This window comes from Malaclemys terrapin, chromosome 3 (assembly GCF_027887155.1).
Source record: "Malaclemys terrapin pileata isolate rMalTer1 chromosome 3, rMalTer1.hap1, whole genome shotgun sequence".
NCBI lineage: Eukaryota > Metazoa > Chordata > Testudines > Emydidae > Malaclemys > Malaclemys terrapin.
In genome coordinates this window covers 19,705,539-19,727,835 of record NC_071507.1, presented here as the reverse complement: position 1 = coordinate 19,727,835, position 22,297 = coordinate 19,705,539, and the positions used below count along the sequence as shown (strand labels likewise).

At 41.2% G+C, this 22,297-nt stretch overlaps 1 protein-coding gene across 2 annotated transcripts in view; it reads right to left on the bottom strand.

Moving 5' to 3' along the window:
• Positions 1 to 22,297, bottom strand: part of BFSP1 (beaded filament structural protein 1) — a 237,859-nt gene that overhangs the window by 14,171 nt on the left and 201,391 nt on the right. For both annotated transcript variants that reach the window (XM_054022003.1, XM_054022002.1), the window contains 3 exons: positions 20,056 to 20,116; positions 3,283 to 3,378; positions 2,143 to 2,235 (listed from right to left, as the gene is read on the bottom strand). In XM_054022003.1, the coding sequence (XP_053877978.1) occupies positions 2,143 to 2,235; positions 3,283 to 3,378; positions 20,056 to 20,116 (250 nt within the window). The remainder of the gene's footprint in view (positions 1 to 2,142; positions 2,236 to 3,282; positions 3,379 to 20,055; positions 20,117 to 22,297) is intronic.

Sequence of the window (22,297 nt, the reverse complement as noted above, 5' to 3'; positions counted from 1 at the left end):
ACGTCTGATCATGTAAACATGCCACCAGAGATTTCATTACCTACAGTCAATCTGAAAAGACAAAATGAATGATGATGAGATGACATCGCAGCCTTTTGCTACATAACTTTAATGGTCTCAAGTTCCCAATGGAGGCACTGTAGCAACACTGCTTATAGTTTAAAATAGTTCACTTCATTTGAAAGGAAAAGGTTTACCATGCTGCTGTGTGAAGCAGACTAGTAAATGCCTGCTTATACCATTCACACCCAAACAACAGTTGTTTCCTGGGGTACTGTCTTACATTGGTGCGAAAGTGAAACCTACCACCTTTGTCTCACCTGGTTTCATCCAATCAGTTTGATTCACAAGGGTTCATCTCTCTTTCTCTTGCCCCATCTTGCCTCTTTGGAGAGGGAGCAGACAAAGTAGGCTCACATCCCCATCCCCAAATCTTGGACTCTCTTTACTCTGATGGGACACATCCCTACTTCTGCTGCTGCTGGACTAGCCTTTTAACATGGGGTTGGTATAGGTCTCAGAATATACCTGGTTAGCAGAAATCCCTGTTCAAGACTTCTGACATCTCTTTTGATACTTAAGCTCCTAAAGCTCACTTAAGATTTTCAAAGCTGCAACTTTGATCTTCTGTTGTCATCATTAGAAATTCAACATTTACTCACAGATACCACGGCACCTCCCTCTACTTAGAATAGGAAATGGACTATGTGACGTTCCACTCTATATGATTTCATGAAAATATGCTAATGATTGTCAATATAATGTAACTGGAATATGCTTCATGCAAAAGGTCTCTTGTAAGATATCATTACAAAGCTTATAATTTACTGAGTGTGATCATCCTATTTGTATAAATGTATCACTCTTGTATCTGAAACTAGAAATATGAAATATAACTCTGAGGTCCTATTGTAGTTATAAATAAATAAATAAATATAAATAATGGAGATATCCCATCTCCTAGAACTGGAAGGGACCTTGAAAGGTCATTGAGTCCAGCCCCCTGCCTTCACTAGCAGGACCAAGTACTGATTTTGCCCCAGATTCCCAAGTGGCCCCCTCAAGGATTGAACTCACAACCCTGGGTTTAGCAGGCCAATGCTCAAACCACTGAGCTATCCCTCCCCCCAAGTGTGGGCCATTAATGATGGTTTGGAAGGAATCTGGATGGCTCTCATTAACCAGGACAATTGACTGTTTTACTTGTAAATCTTCCTGTATACGTGTGTGCTGGCAAATGGGTAATGAAGTCTTACAGTGACATGATCATGTCACCTGAACTGGAATCCATCTTTAATCTGGTGCTTTTCCATTTCGGGGGGGTGGGGGAACGGACCCAGAGAGACAAAGGATTCCCACCTTATGCAAAAGATATATAAGTGGGTGGAACAGAACAAAGGAGGCTGCAATCATGAGAAATCCCCTAGCTACCACCTGAGCTGGAACAAGGGCTGTACCAGGGGAAAGGATCGTGCCCGGACTACGAAGGCATCCAGTCTGTGAAAGAAACTTATTGAAACATCTCTGAGGGTGAGATTTTATCTGTATTCAGTTTTATTACTGTACTAGGCTTAGACTTGCGGGTTTTATTTTATTTTACTTGGTAATTCACTTTGTTCTGTCTGCTGTTACTTGGAACCACTTAAATCCTACTTTCTGTATTTAATAAAATCACTTTTTACTTATTAATTAACCCAGAGTATGTATTAATACCGGGGGGGGGGGGGCAAACAGCTGTGCATATCTCTCTATCAGTGTTATAGAGGGCGAACAATTTATACAGGGTAAAATGGATGTATTTGGGGTTTAGACCCCATTGGGAGTTGGGCATCTGAGTGTTAAAGACAGGAACATTTCTGTAAGTTGCTTTCAGTTAAGTCTGCAGCTTTGGGGGATGTGGTTCAGACCCTGGGTCTGTGTTGGAGCGGACTGATGTGTTTGGCTCAACAAGACAGGGTGCTGGAGTCCCAAGCTGGCAGGGAAAGCAGAGGCAGAAGTAGTCTTGGCACATCAGTTGGCAGCCCCAAGGGGGTTTCTGTGATCCAACCCATCACAGAGTATCTCAAGCACTTAGGGTAAATATCGACTATCACATTACGAGTGCTCTCTACATAGCATTTATTTACTCAGTGAAACACTCACCTCGCTTACTCCAACTGTAATGGTGGTCACACTAGGGGTCATTTGGATGATCTGTTGTAAAATGCTGACATAGGTCTGTATTTCCATGATATTCTGTGGTGGAGTAAAATCATTTTAATTAGTAACTAGTAAAGCAAGATTTTCAGTTCAGCTGACTGAACTTCTGTGATTTATTTCTTGATGATAACTTCTTTCACTTGTAAAAGTATGGGTCAAATTCAGATCTGCTGTAAATACATGCCACCCTGACTCTAGTGGACTTCTACTCATCTGAACTGGGCTAACGTGTTAGCAGTTTAGTATCCCAATCACAATATTCAGATAGTACTTTGCTAAAGCTGTTGGGTTACTGATGAGATATAGCATACTCTTAATTCAGTATTATGTTACTCATGTTTTAAAGGAACAAATGGGAATATAATCTGATTTAGTCACCAGTGGAGGAGGCGTGGAAGGGGTAAGGGTGGTTAATGGTGTAATAAAGACCGGTGGAAGGAGGTTATTTTCATTTGTATGGCCAATGTGTAGGACTGTGACTCCTTTCAGATGACACTTTATAAATGTGCTCAGAAAAGGTTGACCAAGTCCAGCATCTGGTTTGAATCATTGACCCTGTTCTAGTTTTTGCCCTTATGGACCTGATCTAGTGTCCATTGCTATCAGTGGAAAAAATTCCAAAGTACTGTGGAAAAGGATTAACGTTAGTCTCGCTCCTTTTACCAAATCTATTCCCAGTTTATATATGGCTCCTAAAGCTATTTAATGATGGGTCTTTTCCTGGGAATGCCAGACTACAATCCTCCCAGTCCCAGATTAAATGATGATAAAAGATGCAAGCAGATCCTGGTAATCATGTTAATGATTCTCGACTGCTGATCTTGAGTGAGTGAGCTTTGATAAAATACAACAGCCTACTTGTTGGTCTAGAGAATACCAAACTCAATGTATTTTGTTCAGTAACATATCCAGTCTTACCTGGGGTCACTGCGGTTGTTTGAACCTTTTCAAAATGCCATTTTATAACAAAACAAAAACAACAAACCTTTACTCTGTAGGCCACTGAAAGAGATCAAAGGTTAGCATGACACTTTTCAACCTTCCAGACTCCTCTCTGAGAGGTGGGGAAGTCAGTGCAATTACCTTCTTGTACCTGTCCTTTGTGGCATTAATGTCATCCTGCAGGAACTGTGATTCAATCTGAAGTTCCAGATTACTTAACAAAGCTTCATCTGCTTCCTGCAGTGCAGATAAACATGACACTTTTAGTACTGGCTTCAGGATCACTAAGAATAGATTAGCCACTTATCCAAAAAAGTGAATCATTTAAAATTTGTAGCCACCTATGTTGAGAATTAAAGACTAAAGGTATGATGAAACCAACAAACAATATGCACTTTTATTCATTTGGCTCTCCCGTGGTATATACTATTTTTCTAAAGAAAGCTGATAAAGACAAGCAGTTAATACATTTCAGTACTGTGGTGCTGTCACAGCTCATTCACCATATGCTTTATGATGGCTGGGAGCCAAGGAATGGACACTTTATGAAATATCAATCACTGAAGCTTGCAATGGTGTCTGATTCTAAGCAGGAAACATCAACAATATAAGGCATTGATTTCTCCAATATTTGTGACAGCGTTTGATATATGTTGACACTTTTTAAAATATCACACTAAAGAACATACCATATTTCTGTGCCAACCTGAAATTTTTCATTTTGTGACGTCTCACACATCATAAAATTGGATTTTTCTGTGACATTTCTGGGTCTAATAATTATTGACATGGTGGCCCACAAAAACTAGAAAAGCAAGTCTGGGGGCAAAAAATTGCAATTAATTGTAAATTCAGGAGGCAGAAGATTCTCAGAGTCCAGTTGGTCTAGAGAAAGGAGCACAGAACTCAAAATAATTACCATGATTTACACCTGCGTAACAGAGAGCAGAATCTGGCCCAGTATCTAACTCCCGTTTCAATTCTAAGAGGTTGCTTGGCTCATTACTGCGTTTACTACTTTAAACAAGCTCCTGAATATAAAATACTTCCCAGCAACTTTAAATCATACAATACAAAATAACAAGTTCTATGGGGATAAATTTCAGCCTGCTAACTAATACATCAGCATCGAATTAAGTATAGCATGCACCAATAGAGTGAAAATTTAGTTTCTGGTAGGACTCCTGAACATGACCAATTGAATCCTTGTTGCAAAACTCCGTAACACTCGGTGGTTCCTATGACGTTTTATAATTGACGTAAGTGGAGGTGTTTCCATGAAGCTATAAATGCAACATGAACCTGATCGAAAGCCCATTGACATCAAGGGAAAGAAACTCGCCGATGTGATGCTTCAGCTGGCTGAATTGCACCAATACAATTGAATTGACATTTGCAGAAGACAAAAGTATTCCTTGCAGTGATAAAAAAAAGGTGTTAAAATATTTCAACAGATGCAGGCGTGGCATCTATAGTTTTTGGAGGATTGTTTACATGTAACTCTTTGTCAGGAAATCAATGCATTTTGGCAACTTCTGTGACCAAATGTTTGTGGATAAGACCTTAAATAACACAAGCTCTCTGAAAACCCTGGAGACTTTTTTTTCCACCATGTAAACTCAGCCCTTTTCAGTCTCTCTCTGTCAATGGTTTTGTTATGATACCACAAAATCCCATAGATTTTCAGTAGATCTTATTCTAGAGAACAAAGTACATCCTGAGACCGTGGGGGGGTGGGGGAGGAAGAGTCATTTTCTCAGTTGTTTTTGCAATTTGTTTACTTTCTGCATTTGACAGCACTTTAAGTATAGTTTCACAATTTCCCGATACAAGCAGCTATTCAGGTCATTCCACCTGCTGTATCAGTGCGTCGCTGACCCAGCAAGAGCAAAAAGAAATTGTAAAATACAGGAATATCTGATGGTAAAATCAAAAATTTGACAGTGAGTCTCCAGGGCAGCTATACATCCGAAAGTGCATGTAATTCATATTTTCACATTAACTACATTTCAAGGTGATGGTGTCTCTTTAGTTCTATCACATCAGGTATTGAGTGGTAAGTTGTGCTCAATAGCAATAATCATCAGCTTTGTAGCAACTTTGGGGTAGCCATGGATGCTAAAATCACTAATATTTCATGAGCCTGATTCTGATCTCATCTAGACTAGTGTAACACCACTGGCTTCAATGGAGATCCTCCTTTTTTAGGCCTCAACTAACCAATGCATTTAAGCACATGCTTCATTTCATGCACATGAGAAGTCCCGCCCCATTCAACAAAGCATTTAAACAAGTTATTAACTTTAAGCACCCACTTAATTCCTGATTTACACATATGCTGAAAGTCAGTGATTTGCTGAATCTGGCCCTTACACCGGAGGCTAGAATCAGGTCCCATGTGTCTGAGTTTATGAGATAGTTACATTCAAAATGCATACGCTTTTTTTTCTTGACTCATTCCTTTCTTCATAATTCCAACCACGCTGCTCATACCAGCTCAAGGAAAGAGTATGCTAGTGAGAAGGTCTGATTAGGTACTTTCTAGGATTTGGGATAGAAAAGTGAGCATGTGCACTCTGAACCTACCTATATCATACTTGCCAGCACATGGGGATTCTGATCTCTGTGGTAAATCAAGTATATCTCCATTGAAATCAGGAGTGTTACCACTGGTGTCTGTGAGATCAGAACCAGGTCCATTCAATATAATTGATTTTGTCATCTATGATAATCCCAATGTTGATACAAAGGCTGATGATTAGTTCTCAGGAAAGTGTGTTCTACTTCAGTGGTTCTCAAACTTGGGCCGCTGTTTGTTCAGGGAAAGCCCCTGGAGGGCTGGGCTGGTTTGTTTACCTGCACCGTCCACAGGTTCGGCCGATCGTGGCTCCCACTGGCTGCGGTTCGCCGCTCCAGGCCAATGGGGGCTGCAGGAAGCAGCGCAGGCCAAGGGATGTGCTGGCCCCCCTTCCCACAGCCCCCATTGGCCTGGAGCGGCGAACCGTGGCCAGTGAGAGCTGCAATCGGCCGAACCTGAGGACACAGCAGGTAAACAAACTGGCCCAGCCCGGCAGGGGCTTTTCCTGAACAAGCGGCAGCCCAAGTTTGAGAGCCACTGTTCTACTTCACACAAAACCTAACCTGACACAATTAAAAAATCATCATGGGAAACTAAGATCTGATCTGCACTTAACCATTAGGGCCACGTAGCTATGGTGCTAAGGGGGGTTGAAAAATTCAGACCCCAGAGTGCCACAGCTATGCCCACTGAACCCCCAGTGTAGATGCAGCAAGGTCGATGAAGAATGCTTCCTTTGACCTAGCTACCATCACTCCGGGAGGGGAAGCGCCTACAGCAATGGAAAAAAACCCTTTCCAACCCTGTGAGAAGTGTCTATACTATGGCACTACAGCAACATAGTCACAGTATCGTACCTAAACTGCTGTGGCATCTGTAGCATAGACATGGTCTGAATAAATAACTGACTACACAGAGGAACATGTGACACTGGCTATGCATAAAGCACTGTCAAATGCACAAAGGAAACAGAAAATACGGGAACAAACATTTCCCCCTAATCGACGTCAGTCAGACTAACACTAGATGTTGCTTGTAACAATAGGATCTTAAGGGGCAGGGAGAGGGAGGGGGCGGAAACAGATTTTTAAACATATGGCATCCCTTTAAAACTCACCACTTTCAATTATCAGAGGTAAATATCTGACACAATGATCAGATCATGTGCAGTGAATTAAACACTCACCTCTCTGGGCAGGGCATGTGACTGTGGTGAAAGAGGGATTTCCTTTTTCACATGTACAGCAAACTAATCACCAGGGCTGATATGCTATTGAGAAATGTGTTGATGCTTGTGATTTTCTTTATGCCATTGACTCATCCAGCCAGGTTTGCTGATGCACCAATAAAACCACCGTGAACTTTTTTTACTTTAGTGCTAGTTAACTGCACTGCGAGCAAATGCCGCTAATTAAAACAGACCATGACCAGAATATTCTAAGCCAGTCATCAGGAATTTGTGGAGCATTTATGCAGCCTTAATGATTTCCTATTGAGAGAAAGAGCAGCACAACAATGATAGTGTTAGGAGTCTTGTGGGGGAAGCAGACATCCCCAATTAGCAAGGATTTTTGTATGTAATGAGCAAAATCTAGTTTTCAGCTTTTCAAATGTTTGCCCAAGAGAGAAAATGTGTTCAGTTTTTCTTTTTAAATAAGCTAGATTTAGCTATGCATTCACTGAACCCTCACGCTGTATCAAAACAACACAACATCCAGTTATTTTCTTCTCAACTTTGCATCATTCTTTCATTATTCTTTATGTGCATTTTTTAAAAAAATCTTTAGATACTGACTCCAGCAGTGGTCCAGGGCCCAGATCTTCAATGGTATTTAGAACATAACTCCCATTGATAAATACCTTTGAGGATCAGAGCCATTTTCAAGCAATAGCAATGAGATAGGACAAGTCCAGTGCTCCGCAGAACTGTTGTTTAATGCTTCTGTACATTGATGTGTTCTTCCCTATTTGTAAAGATTCCTGCATGTATATAGATCAATCAGGCTTCATCCTGAGCACTATGCACAGAAAATGAACTGCAAAGCAGAATGGACTTATCTTTCTGAGTAAAAGCCACTGCATTCCTACATCTGTAAATTGACCTGAATGTACCCAAATACTAGTTTAAGCATAAGGTGATGGATATGGGGATGTGAATTCTCTGTCACTGATAAATATGGACAATGCAATCATGTCAAATGCCAGAACTTTGCTCTCAGTGTAATATGCATCTCATATCTGCTGTCTGCCCTGCTGTAGAGAATACTGCTGTCAAGAACCTGCTAAGATGTATAACATCCTCCATGTCATTTGATAGAATATGAAATGTATCAGTGGCACAGAATTTTACCACACACACATACGTGTATGGTGTAAACTGTTTGCAAAATGGCCTTCATGACAGGGCTTGGATCCCTGTTTGTTGTTAATGGAGAGAGGTACAAAATTTACAAACAACAAATCATTCACTAAACTGAGCCCCTTTTCCTATTCAGCAGTAGTCTGCAAACACACAGTAAGCCTCTTCATTATTCAGATGGATCAGTGAATGTTGTGTATGAACAAATTTCTTCCTAAAGATTGCTCACAAACTGGTTGCCTCGGTGAACGTTCTATTGCTCATTTGATAGTTTGCTCTTTGTGGTTTGTCGTCTTTGTCAGCTGATTGTTTTTGTTCCCTGATTGCTTTACCGAATATTGATAATCACTTCTGTCTGTGTGAAAGATGCCATCCTCACCGACACACTAGGAACCTCCAGAGCTAAGTGCATAGCTTGAGCTAAAGCTCTCAACCTATAGCTCCAGCAGACTCAGCCACAGAGAGAGACCTCGAACACACATTCACACTCTGATAATGAGAAGAGATTTAGTAGAAGTTGTATCCATGAGTGTGGTACATTAGTGTGCTACATTTTGCTCTCTCTTTTTATGTTCCTCTTCATCTATAAGGCACAAGAGAAAAATGTCAGAGATGGCCACCAGACCCCTGCCATGTCTGCTCACACCTTCACAGGCATCATGTTTCCCAGGCTACGTCTACACTACGGGGGGGGGGAATCGATTTCAGATACGCAAATTCAGCTATGGGAATAGCATAGCTGAATTCAACGTATCTGATCCGACTTACCCTGCTGTGAGGATGTCGGCAAATCGACCACCGCGGCTCCCCCGTCGATGGCGCTTACTCCTACCTGGGCTGGTGGAGTACACGCGTTGATTCGGGGATCGATTATCGCGTCCCGACAAGATGCGATAAATCGATCCCTGAAAGATCGATTTTCTACCGCCGATCCGGGCGGGTAGTGAAGACCAGCCCTCAGCAACAAATTTGTTTTTCAGGTTTTCATATGTTTTAAGTGAAAAACAAATTTCTGCAAAAAAATGGAAATAAGCAAAAATCTCCAAACAGTGAAACTGCCTTAAACAAAATCTTTGAGTGAACCTTTGTGAAAATGTGACCTCACTTTCACCCATCTCTGATCACTATGAGCCGGATCCTGTTCAGACCAGGTGATCACAATGGTCCCTTCTGAATCTGTGGCACTAGAGCCTAGCCTGTATCAGACCAGTGGTTGGTAATGTCCATGAAGGGTCTAGGGAGCAGGAACCTTTCTCCTCAGCTGGCAGAATGGCTGCAGAGCTGCTCGGGGGAGGCTACTTCTGCCCAATGGCTGAACTAGCACCCCATGACCCAGCACCCCATGATTTAGTTGGGAATTGGTCCTGCTTTGAGCAGGAGGTTGGACTAGATGACCTTCTGAGGTTCCTTCCAACCCTGATATTCTATGATTCTATGACCCTGTGTGAAAGGGGAGGACTGAGGATCCATGCAGCACACAGTTCATGCTCTACCTTGCCCCCCATCTGCATTGTCACAGATAGGCCAATGGAGTTGGGCTCTGAACCACATGTCGAGGTTCATGCTGTGCCACTTTTGAAAATGCACTCCCTGTGCAGCAGAACCATACTGGTTCTGATGCCGGAGAGACCTCCATGCCTCCAGAGATGGCTCTGGATTTGCCTTTCTATTTGGTGAGCTTATAACATACCCATAACACTTGTTCTAAATGAGCTCAAATATACTGGCAAATTCTAAGCACATGATCTCTTGGAAATATGGAGGAGAAGGGATGATCTGGACATTAAAAAGTACAAGTCATTCAAATGATCCCTGTTTGCGCAAAGCCACTTCTGCATTTTGCAGAGGGAATGAAAAACACTTTTTAATATGCCAGAAATGGGACAGAAACATGAAAGATGAAAGATTAGCAATGAAAATACAGCTGGGGAAGGAGACAATCTATTTTTCTTAATTCAAAGAAGAAAGCAAACAGCAAAGTAGGATAAATTAGATTTTTTTTTTCTTAATTTCATATACCTGGCTTTGAAAAACCTTTTCTAAAGATGTTAATGGACTTTTCCAACTCTTTGCCATGCAAACCATTATTTGTTCTACTGGCTTAATTCTGTAAAGTGCACATCTAAGGTAACACTTCACCTGAAAAGAAACCCTACAGTTTTCTTCCTTTGCTATGGAAACTAGATTGGCACAGTGAGGGGCCAGTCCTTAGATGGAGTTGAGTTCCTCCTGCAGCAGGCTGAGTGCCTTCAGTTTTCATTGAGGTCCGTGAGAATTGAAGCTGCTGAGCATATTACAGGACCAGGACCTTGGGGCTCTATTTAAACGCACATTTTTCTCCACTCATCTTCTAGAGGGATAGACAGACATGTTGACTGCATGGTATTCACTTAAAAGAGATACAACACTTATGATTTGCAAGTGGATGGACTTTTGCTGACTACTTGTGCATAGACTCCAAACACAGTCGGAAGACAAACTCTTTTGGGCACAGAAAGGAATAATGAAAGTATTAAAGCCAACTCTAAACACACTGGGCCAGATTCTGCCATCCTTACATGTGTTAGGCCGGAACATCAGATGGCATAAACGGCATAGCTACATTGACTTCCAAAGACACTACATTGACTGCTAAGAGATGCTCTAGCTAGCCTAGCACAACCAGACATCATGTGCTTGATGCAGGAATCACTGGGTGAAATTCTATGGCCTGTGTTATGCAGAAAGGCAGCCCAGATGGGCATAATGGTCTCTTTAAGGACTTCAAATCTATAAATCTATGAATTAGTCAGTGCTTAATTTGTGCCAGGGCTTTCCAGGGCTGAGCCCCGACACCTCTAGGCTTGGCAGTTCATAGCCCTGGCATGTCTGGGCTTGCTATATCAGTTCTTAACATAAAAAAATTGCTTGAGCCCCAGTAACTAATTGCTGGCACCTGTTTCATTACAAATCAAGCACTGGAATCAGTGTAGCCAGCTGAGACTCTGGTTTGTTGAACTTACTTAGTAAGTAATCCTATTGAACTCAATGGGACGTCTCACAGAGTAAGGGACTAGTCAGTGCGTATGGGGATGACAGAATCCAGCCCTTTACTCAGAAAACAGGAAGTGGCTTTCTTCCGTGCACAGTAAACAGCAATTACTTGCTCTGATGAGATAAGTTGGGAGAACTGCTGAGCTAGAGGCTACTCAATCTTTTGCCACTTCTGATACTTTAATTATTTTGCTGCCTTTACATCCTCTGCTAACAAAGCTATTTCTTATTCATGGGTGCTGGGTCTACAGGGCACACGTTCACTAAAATCAGACAAATAAAGGTTCATAAGGTAAAAGAGATTGTGAGGAATGTAGCTGATTGTTACTGATTGCTCTGTAGCATAGTTCTCCATGAATAGATTCCTATTTAGAAAGCACATAGATTTCTCAGAGGATTCTTTGCTGCCCTAGTGCCCGGGATACCTTAAAATGGACTTGGGGAAAGCCAAGCAACTGACACTGGGATTTTTCTTGTACTTTCAACAACAAAAAATAGCCAGAACAAATGAATAAAGAATTCACTAATACATCAGTCTTTACGTATAGATTCTCACCCACTTCCTCAATGGTGTCAATGTTGATTTAACCTTGGTTTATTGCCAGTAGTAAGGCAAAACTCCTATTGATCTCAAGTAGAAAAGGATTCCAGAAGTAGTTGGCCCAATGTCTGCTCCCATTTCTTGGTTCTCTTGTCCCTTTCACATTCCTATGATTGCCTGCCCAGGAAGGTACCATTCACCATGAGGAAGGGGAGCAGAATCGAACGCTAGGTAACATGGCTAGGAGAACACACATTGATACTCCCTCTTCTTGAGTTAAGAACATAAGAACGGCTGTACTGGGTCAGACCAAAGGTCCATCTAGCCCAGTATCCTGTCTACCGACAGTGGCCAATGCCAGGTGCCCCAGAGGGAGTGAACCTAACAGGTAATGATCAAGTGATCTCTCTCCTGCCATCCATCTCCATCCTCTGACAAACAGAGGCTAGGGACACCATTCCTTACTCATCCTGGCTAATAGCCATTAATGGACTTAACCACCATGAATTTATCCAGTTCTCTTTTAAACGCTGTTATAGTCCTAGCCTTCACAACCTCCTCAGGTAAGGAGTTCCACAAGTTGACTGTGCGCTGTGTGAAGAAGAACTTCCTTTTATTTGTTTTAAACCTGCTGCCTATTAATTTCATTTGGTGACCCCTAGTTCTTGTATTACAGGAATAAGTAAATAACTTTTCCTTATCTACTTTCTCCACATCACTCATGATTTTATATACCTCTATCATATCCCCCCTTATTATTAGATAACACGGAATATGAATAGAGTGGATGATTTAATTTAGAAATACTGGGCCAGATTTTTTCTCTCTCTCCTCCCCCCCCACCCCATTAGGACTGAATATAACTCTTTAAAACAGTGCAAACTCAGTGTGTTGCAGGAAAATTGACCCAATGTGACAAAGAATGTGAAGAGAAGAATTTTTTCATTTGCTTATATACCAATATTAGGAGACTGGGTTACAAGTAAGAGAAATTGGAAAGCCTCATTGATGAAAAAAATTTTGATATAATTGATATTACTAATACCTACAGGGACAATTACTATGATTGGAATAAGCAACAGAGGGTCCTGTGGCACCTTTAAGACAAATGAACTGGAGCTCAGCAGTTTCTCTTTGGAGTCTGGTCCTGAAGTTTTTTTGTTGTAAGATGACCTTTACATCTGCTATTGTGTTCATTTGCAAATTTGACACCATCAGATCAGGATTAAACAAAGACTGTGAATGGCTAGCCAACTACAGAAGCAGTTTCTCCTCCCTTGGTGTTCACACCTCAACTGCTAGCAGAGCACCTCACCCTCCCTGATTGAACTAACCTCGTTATCTCCATACTGATTTATACCTGCCTCTGGAAATTTCCATTACTTGCATCTGAAGAAGTGAGGTTCTTACCCACGAAAGCTTATGCTCCCTATACTTTTGTTAGTCTTAAAGGTGCCACAGGACCCTCTGATGCTTTTTACAGATTCAGACTAACACGGCTACCCCTCTGATACTATGATTGGAATGATTACAGCACTGTTACAACCAGTTGAGGACAGTCAGAATGGGTTAATTTCCCAAAGCTAAGAAAAATTATGAATGAAATTGATCGGGAAGGAAAATTTAGACAGAAAAATGTGAAGGAAAATTGGAAGTTACTTAAAAAGAGTTTATAGATGACCAACTTTGACTAAAAAGCCCAGCCTGTTTAGTGATGAAGTGAAGGCAGTAATTAGAAATATAAAAACAATTTATAACAAATGGCAAAAAGGGAAAATATATAGCAATCAATATACATTAGATGTTATGAAATATAAAAAATTGACAAGGAAGCTAAAGACATCACAGAAAAATTCATGGCTGGCAGGGCTATGGTCAATAAAAAGTTACTTAAAATATATTTGAAACAAAGGAAATTCTAGTAATGGTACAGTTATAGGTCTATTATTAGATGGAGATGGTAAAATTTTTAATAATGATGCGGAAAAGGAAGAAGTGTTCAATAAATATTTTGTTCTGTTTTTGGAAACAAGCAGGATGATGTACTTGTACCACCTGAGAATGAAGAAGTACTACCTAGTTCATTAGTAACTAAGGATGATGTTAAACAATATTTAATTGGGAAAACCATTTTTATATCAGCAAACCCAAATAATGTGCACTCAAGAGTCCTGAAAGAGTTGTCTGAGAAGATATCTGGCTTCTTAATGTTAAAATTTAATATATTTTGGAATATCAGGGAAGAGTACTAATGTGGTGCCAATATTCACACAAGGCAAGTGGAATATCTTTCATAACTACAGGCTGTTTAGCCTGTTATCAATCATGGATAAAATAATGGAAAATCTGATACAGGATTCAGTTGATAAAGACTGAAAGAATATGAACGTAATTAATGCAAGTCAACATGTTTTTTATTGAAAACAGGTCTTGTCAAGCAAACCTGATTTCACTTTTTGATAGATGTAGTATTCTTAGACTTGTATAAGTCATTTGATTTAGTACCACACAACATTCTGACTGAAACATTAGAATTATACAATATTAATAAAACACAAGTGAAATAGATTAGGAACTTGTTAAGTGACAGATGTGAAAAAGTAGTTGCCAATGGAGAATTATCATGGAAAGAGGGTGTTTTTAGTGGGGTCCCTCAGGGATCAGTACTAAGTCGATGCTATTCAATGTTTTCATCAGTCACGGCTGGTAAAATTTACAGATAACACAAAGATAGGCAGAGAGGTAAATGATGATGATGGCAGGGCAGTAACATAGAGCAATCTGGATCTCCTGATAAGCTGGGCCCATTTAAACAAAACATATTTTAATAAAACCTACTGCAAGGTCATGCATTTAGGAACAAGGAAGGCAGGCCCTACCTACAGAATGAGGGATGTATCCTGGAAAACAGTGACTGAAAAGGATTCAGGGATATTGTAGACAAGCAACGCAACATGGGCTCCCAGTACAGTATTGTGGCAAAAACCTAATGTGATCCTTGGAGATGTAAACAGGGGAGTAGCAAATAGGAGTAGAGAGGTGATTTTACCTCTGTATTTGGTATTGATGAGACTGATACTGGAATACTACATGCAATTCCAGTGCACGCATTTTTAAAAGCATGTTGAAAAATTGGAAAAGTTGAAGAAAAGAGACACAGAAATTATTCAAAGACTGGAGAAAATGACTTATAGAGAGATGTAAACAGCTCAATCTGTTTAGTTTATCAAAACGATTGAGAGGTGACTTCATTAAAGTGTGCAAGTACCTTCACCAGGAGCAAATACTGAGTGCTAAAAGGCTCTTCATTTAGCAGAGCAAGGCAAAACAAGAACCAATGGTTGGAAGCCGAAGCCAGACAAATTCAATTTAGACGTAAGGCTCAAACTTTTAACAGTCCGGATGACTAACCATTGGAACCAACAACCAAGGGAAGGGCTGGATTCTTCATCTCTTGATGTCTTCAGATAAAGACTGGATGCCTTTCTGGAAGATGTGCTTTAGCCAAACACAAGTTATTGGGCTCAATAAAGGGGTAACTTGGTGAGATGTAATGGCCTGTGACATACAGGAGACCAAAGCAGATGATATAATGGTCCCTTCTGGCCTTAAACATTATGAATGTATGCAATCCACTTGCATATGATTAGAGTAGAGTTTAAGATTTCAGGGGCATGCATAAACAGTGGATCAGTCTGACAGAGTTATTCCGGGTAGATGTTTAATTTCCTTAGGCCTTGTCTACACTTCAGAGTTTTGTTGCTAAAAGGCAGCTTTTGGTGACAAAATAGTGGAGTGTACACATAGCAATGCCACTTTTGGTGACAAAACTCTTCCATTTCAATGATAAAATAAAACCACCTCGACGAGAGGCATAGAGTCTTTTTGCAGCAAAGTTAAAACGACAAAAGTGTCAGTGTAGACACTGCCGTTCATTATACCACCAGAACTGGCCTCCCCCAGTATCCCACAATGCCTGCCATGACCGTTCTGCTCACTGTTTTGAACTCAGCATCCCTGCAGGCATGCACCCCTCCCCTTTCAAAGCTCTGTTCTGACAGCTGAGCCTGCTGCTCTACTCTGGGCAACAAAGCAAATCATTAATGTGGAATGCTCCTGCTCTCTGCCACACTAGGGACACAGACGCAGGCAGGCAGGGACAGATGTGTGTGTGCCTGTGAGGGACAGAGAGAAACATAGAGAGAGGCTGCTGTGCTGAGCCAGGAAGGGAGGTGGGGGCTGATGTCAGAGGTGTTCCCCTTCCCCAGGATTGGTTGCTTCTGGCAGTTGTCTGAACTTACGGAGACAGCATGCGGACACACACACTCTCCCCCAACACACACTCTGTCTCTGTCTCCCCCCCACGCTCCCTGTCACACACTCTTCCCCTTCCTCCCCATCTACTTCAGTTGAAAAGCGGCTGGCAATCTACTAGGATGCCCATGGAATAATGGGATTGAGAAATCTGCATCATGTGACGCTGTACCTGCCCCATGAAGCATTGCAAACCCTTCTCAACGTACCCTGCAGCCAGGTGCACAATGGGATAGCTACCACAGTGCACTGCTCTCTGTGTCAATGCAAGAGCTGCTAGTGCGGATGGGCTCTGCCGACACAAGGAGCATAGTGTGGACATGCAACCGTGGTTTAATTAAAGCGCTTTAATTACAATGGCATAACTTTTGGTGACAAAACTCTGCGGTGTAGACATAGCCTTAGCATAGCATAGCATTGAAAGAAAAATCGATGGAGAAAAAGGGCTGCTAATTGACTGTCTTTTGATGAATGTCTACTCAGGCTCAGCTTAAACATTATCTTGAATAGTTTATAGAACAAATAAATTCAGGCTGGATAGCAGAACCTCCCCTCCTCTCCAATAGAGTCTAAGTAGTGTTGAAGCTAGTACTATAAGCATAGTACAGTTGCATCATAATGTCATAAGCCACTGAGTTAGTATGAATGGCCTGAATGGCATTGCATATGATGTCCCTTGTGAGCAAGTTCCCATCTAATCATGTCTACTGTTTCCAGGGGCAAGTCTGGGAATGGGGAAAACACAGTCACTTATTTTTTCTCTAGGGGATACAGAAGAAACTGGTTAGAGCAAGAAACTTCAGATTTTTTGAATCTATCAGTTGCCCCGTTTGGCCCCCCATTACTGGAATATCTGAGTGCTCTATCATCTTTAATGTATTTATCCTTACAGCACCCTTGTGAGGTACGGAGATGCTATTCTAGCTTGTTAGCTGTTTCCAGTAAGAAATGTTTAAGTGTTGGACGGTAGTTGAAGACAGAAGAATCCAGGAAACAAAGCTGCCAGGAAATGTTACATTTTAACCTCTTTAGAAACAGCACTAGTAATTCAGGGCTCAGTCCGACAGCTGGACTTGGTGCAGAATCACACCGTCCCAGAGGGAGCACTGGAAGCATTCTCACCACTAGAGTTCCCGCAGGTGCAGAGCTGCATGCACTCTACTATACCCCTGTTTAGGATGCATTTTACTGCCTACTGTGCAGTCAGATGGATCCACTGGTAGCTCTAGGAGACGGCTAGCGATAGGCCATCTTCTCCCTGTCCCTGGGGGAATAAGCTGGGAGTCCCTGTGCTTACTTAAATGCAGGAACTGGAATTTTGCATGTCTCAAGTCAGGATCAGACAAGTGGCAACAAAGCTGCTTGTGGCCTCCCCGTCACTGAGAACCTGCAAAAGAGTCGGGCTGACTCTGGCCCTTTGCCGTTAAATACCAGGCGTGAAATCCTGGCTCCACCTCAATCAATGGGAAAACTCCCATTGACTTCAGTGGGGCCAGGATTTCACCACGGCACTAGGTTTAGGCACCCAACTCCCACTGAATTTGAATGGTACTTTATAAATCCCAGCTCAAGTCATTATGCTGTTCAGCACTAACGTATTTTGAGGCACTGTAAAAACTGCTCCACAAATGAAAGACATTTGTTATCTCCATGATATGAACTAGGGAGCTTGGCACTAACTCTTTGTAATATTCATCTGCTATTTTCTGTGTTTTTCTTTAATAGTCTTATGTTCATTTTATCACCATTTGGCTAAACGGTATGATTTACAGAATAGCTTCAGCATTCTGCTTACATTTGGGTCCCACATCTTGGGCTCATGATTGGCTAGCACGGTTTGAGGACCGGGGATTATTCTTTGACATGGAAACAGGACAACACTGGTACAGGGCCAAGATAGGGAACTGTGTTATGGCCTTCCAGAGGTATTGACCCACCTGCACTCCAAAACCAAAATCAAGCTTCCATCAGTGGGTTGTTCACCTCCTTAAAGGTAAGCTTCTGCTCAAGGGTTCTGATTAGAACAGCATTCAAGGTATGCCAGAGATCAGGCCCTTCAAAATCCTCTTAATCTGCAGGAATTGAGGAATGAAACGTCTATTTTTTTTGTTAACGGGAACTTGGTGTTGTTTAATGGACTTGACTTTTTCCTGCAGGATAGGATACAGTTTTAATCCTCAAAGCCAGAAAATCTCCTTGAAGCTCCCAGACTGTCATAACAGGACTGACAAAGAACTGACAAACCCGTGAGTGGAGAGACTCATGCAGTTCTCTCTGACCAGGAGCTCAATAATTACAATACATCAGATTAAAGGGATTTCTTTGATCATTGAGCTGACTGTTTAAAAAACATGACACTACACATAAAGATGGTATCTCTGTTAAGTGAGATCCCTTCCATAGTAAGAAGAACTGCTAATCTATATAACAACATTCCAGGATTCTCATTCTGTCTGTGTGTCACTCTGAACCCTAGAAGGTTTGTTGAGTCAGTGTGAAGTGATGGAAACAGCTACAAGCATGGCTGTGAGCAATTTTTGTTTAGAATATTACCAGGTTCAATCATCACTGGGATCTGTGGTCTGTTATCCAATTTTTAAGTTCTCAGCCATTTTTGGCTTTTTTTTTTTTTAAACACACCTGACTTTACAGATTACACCGATGTGACAGCATTGGCTTTCAGCTATTAGTGGTCAATACATGCAAAAAGAACAAAACAATGATTAGGGAAAACAGCCCTTTTTCTAAGATCACTTTGCTTGCCTCTGGCCCGGAGCTCTTTTCTTAATGAGCTCATTGGTATGGTGCTTTCAACCATGCAGACAGTGGCAGTTTACAGCAACCAGAACAATCATTTTTATTTCTCTCCACCTTATAGCCAAAATGATACATATTCATATTTAGATGTAACTTTCTTTGCTCCGCTTTTCCACATCATTCTCATCATATCAGTAGACCTTTCCCGCAGGTGGCCAGAGGCACACAACTGCAAGAGATATACAGTGGGAATGCTTTGCAGGGCAGTTCTTAGTGAAAGGATCCTTACAAGATGTGTAGCTTGCAATAAAGGTCTGTCAAGGGCTTAAAAACTCCCAGGCAAAATGAGGGACTGCACAAGAAACATCACCCATCTGTAGAGGAAATTAATTTAAAATCGGTTCTCTTGGGCTTTCATTTCTCTTATTTATTGATTTGTGACTATATCTGGCTTGATATTAAGGAACCCTACCGACAATGAATGTTTCCAACTGTAAAACAGTGCAGCCATCGTCTGTTCTATCGACCTGGTCCTGAATTCCGTTCTCAGGCAAAACTCCCATTTACTTCAGTAAACTCAGAATCGTGCTTAATAGCCCGAATCCAGCTAAACACTTACTAATGCACCTAACTGTAACTTAAAGGGACCCATGTTACTGGCTCAGTTACAAAGTTTATATTCCATGGGTCTAGGGACATGCAGGAAACATGCATGCATGCTTTAAGTCCAGTTAATGATCAGATAGGTCTCTCTCTAAGGGCCTAATCCAAAACCTATTCCCACAGACTGCAGTATGTTTAGGACAGGCTCTAAGGGCCAGATTTTCAAAGGTATGTAAGTGCCTAAAGATGCAGATAGTCACCTAATGGTATTCTCATAAGGGCCTAAGCAGGTTAGGTGCCTAATTCACATTGAAATCAACCTTTAAAAATCTGTGCCAAAGGGCTCCCCTTCAGAGTTTACAGGATGAAAATAAATCACTCAGGACTGGAGAATGAGGAAAGGTCCCACATTCTCACACTATCCTAGATTCGGATTTCTTAATGCTATTGACAGTAAAGTTACCTGCACACACTAATAGCTTATGGCCAGAAATAGAAGAGAGGATGAGAACTGTCCTTTCATGATTTGTGGGGGCACCAATAAGTGTGACTATGAGAGAAAAAGTAATATTATATAATATTACCAAAATAAATTCCATCAGATCTAAAATAACTGCTTAAAAATTAATCGAACCAAACTGAATGGACATCAAAGCAATTTTGTCTAGTAAATGAAATGAAAGGAAGCAGCTGATGCAAACAACACACTTTCTACTGTAACAGGCTCACCTTATTAAGGCGTTCAAGGGTCTCTTTTAGCATCTGCTGATATTCACGTTCATTTCTGTACCTGCAAATAGGACAAAGAAGATGAAGTCGAGTGGCTTATCTCTTCACATACTGTGTCTCCATCTACAATATCTTGCAGTATAGAAGTGTCACATTTAAGTTGACTATGAATCTTGACCAGGCCCACAAGGTTTATTCATAACTTAACCATAGATCTTTGGCTTCAGATGATGAGTGTAATTCTTGTTTTGATTAGGCCCCTCTAGTTTTTTCATCAAGCAACAAACACAATGAAGTGGATGGACATTTGCCATGACTTCTCCAAAGAAAGTCTGAGGCTAGATCATTTCCAATAAAATGTCAGTGATTTACATTATACAAAACTATATCAGACAAACAGTGTTCACCATTTAAAAGTCACTATTTACCAATAGTTACCAGACTCGATAGCTGAGATATCACAATATTTCATTCTGCTGGTAAAGGAGATAACTGTGACAGTGTATCTGGGATAATCCGGTGTGGTAGAGTAACCACTGATAAATGTTGACATTTTAGTTGTGCCCACGGTAAATAATGTTGCAATTTGTGGTGCACAGTTGATTTCAATGGGAGTTTCATCTGAATAAGAAGTGTAGAATGAGGACACATTTTGATTTTCTTGGGGTTTGAGTCTTTTTTAGTATTATGCACCATTTTATATTGTTCATAAACTCCAGTGCAGATTTTAATGAGCACAATATTTAACATTGCCTGCTAAAACTAGAAAACGCATGAACTTTTATATGCCATTATAATATACTCCTATGTATATGTACAGAAACAAACACATATGTATATGCGAAATTTCCTATATTAGAGAAAAATTGGAAATAAATAAATAAGAAAATGATGTAGTTTATGCTTTGTTTCTCTCTGAATTAAGATAAACATGGTATAAAAGGTTGTATTTTAAGAATGTCAGCTTTGTATTGTAACGTACAAAGAATTCTCTCATACAGAGATTTTTCTCATGGATAGAAATCACCATCACTATCCCTAAAGGGTGATTGATTGATTGTAGTTCTTTCTTTGGAGAGGGCACAAAAGAATCCTGTTGCAGACTCTTCTCCTCTTTTCCTTTAAGAAAAGCAAGACTGTAAATAAACTGCTTAACCAGAGAAGTAATTTAATGAGATGCTGCAATTAAAAAAACAATTAGAAACATATTACAATTCTGAGCAACCAGATTTTATCATCAAACATCGAACAAATTGCTCATCAAAGTCAGGCTGTTGCTGGTGGCTGAAGAGTGAGATAGACACAGCCTGGCTGCTTATTCCTCGCTCCCTGAAGTAATTTCTACTACAGAAGTACAGAAAACAAAATTGCCATCTTTTCATCATCTACTTTAAACATTTTAAAATATGGGTAGTTAGCCTGGGGAATGGAAATCTTCTGTTTATCTATAGAGTAGGTGTAACATAGGCTATGGTAGTGAACACTGACTGAGGCTTAACCTAGGAGGAAAGCATCAAAGAGTTAGAAGAAAGTTCTCGCGTCCTAATAATTTAATCCTTCAACTCTCTCCTGAAATCATCAGATCCTTCCAGGTGAATTCATGGTTTCCAAGGCACCTGTCCAGTCACTAGGAAATTCCTTTCATTCAATGCTAGATTCATTCGCTCCTGTGGAAGCTGTCCCACTTTGTATAAAATACTTAACTATTCATTGGAGCAGAGACTGCAACCTGGGTCTCCCAGGAGAGTGCACTAACCACTAGGCCAGAGTGTCATTCTCACCCTCTTTCTGACCCAATGACTACTGAGAGATAGAAAGAGACCCACTCCCAGCAAACCCTATAGCTCTGTGGTTAGGGCACTCACCTGGGAGGAGGAAGACTCTGCTCCCAATGAGACAGCATGGGTACTTGCACCCTGATCTCCCACATCTTGCGTGAGTGCACTAACCACTGGGCTACTGAGTATAAGGGGACTCCTCCTTCTCAATGTTTCTTGAGAAAGGACTGATCTGGCTTAGGCACCTAATTCCAGGAAAGGTTTCACAGCTATGACTCCTGAGCAGAGAAAGGCACCCCCTCCAGCCCAGGGGGTGGGGGTGGGGCATAGGTCAGATTCCTCTCCTTGGCATTTACCACTGCCTAACTTAGGCAGTGCCCTGCTCAGCACACTGGCTTCTGTGCATTCCATTGTCAAGGCTCCTAATTCTCCCCAGGCATCTCAGTGGGGGCGTCTGGGTGCCG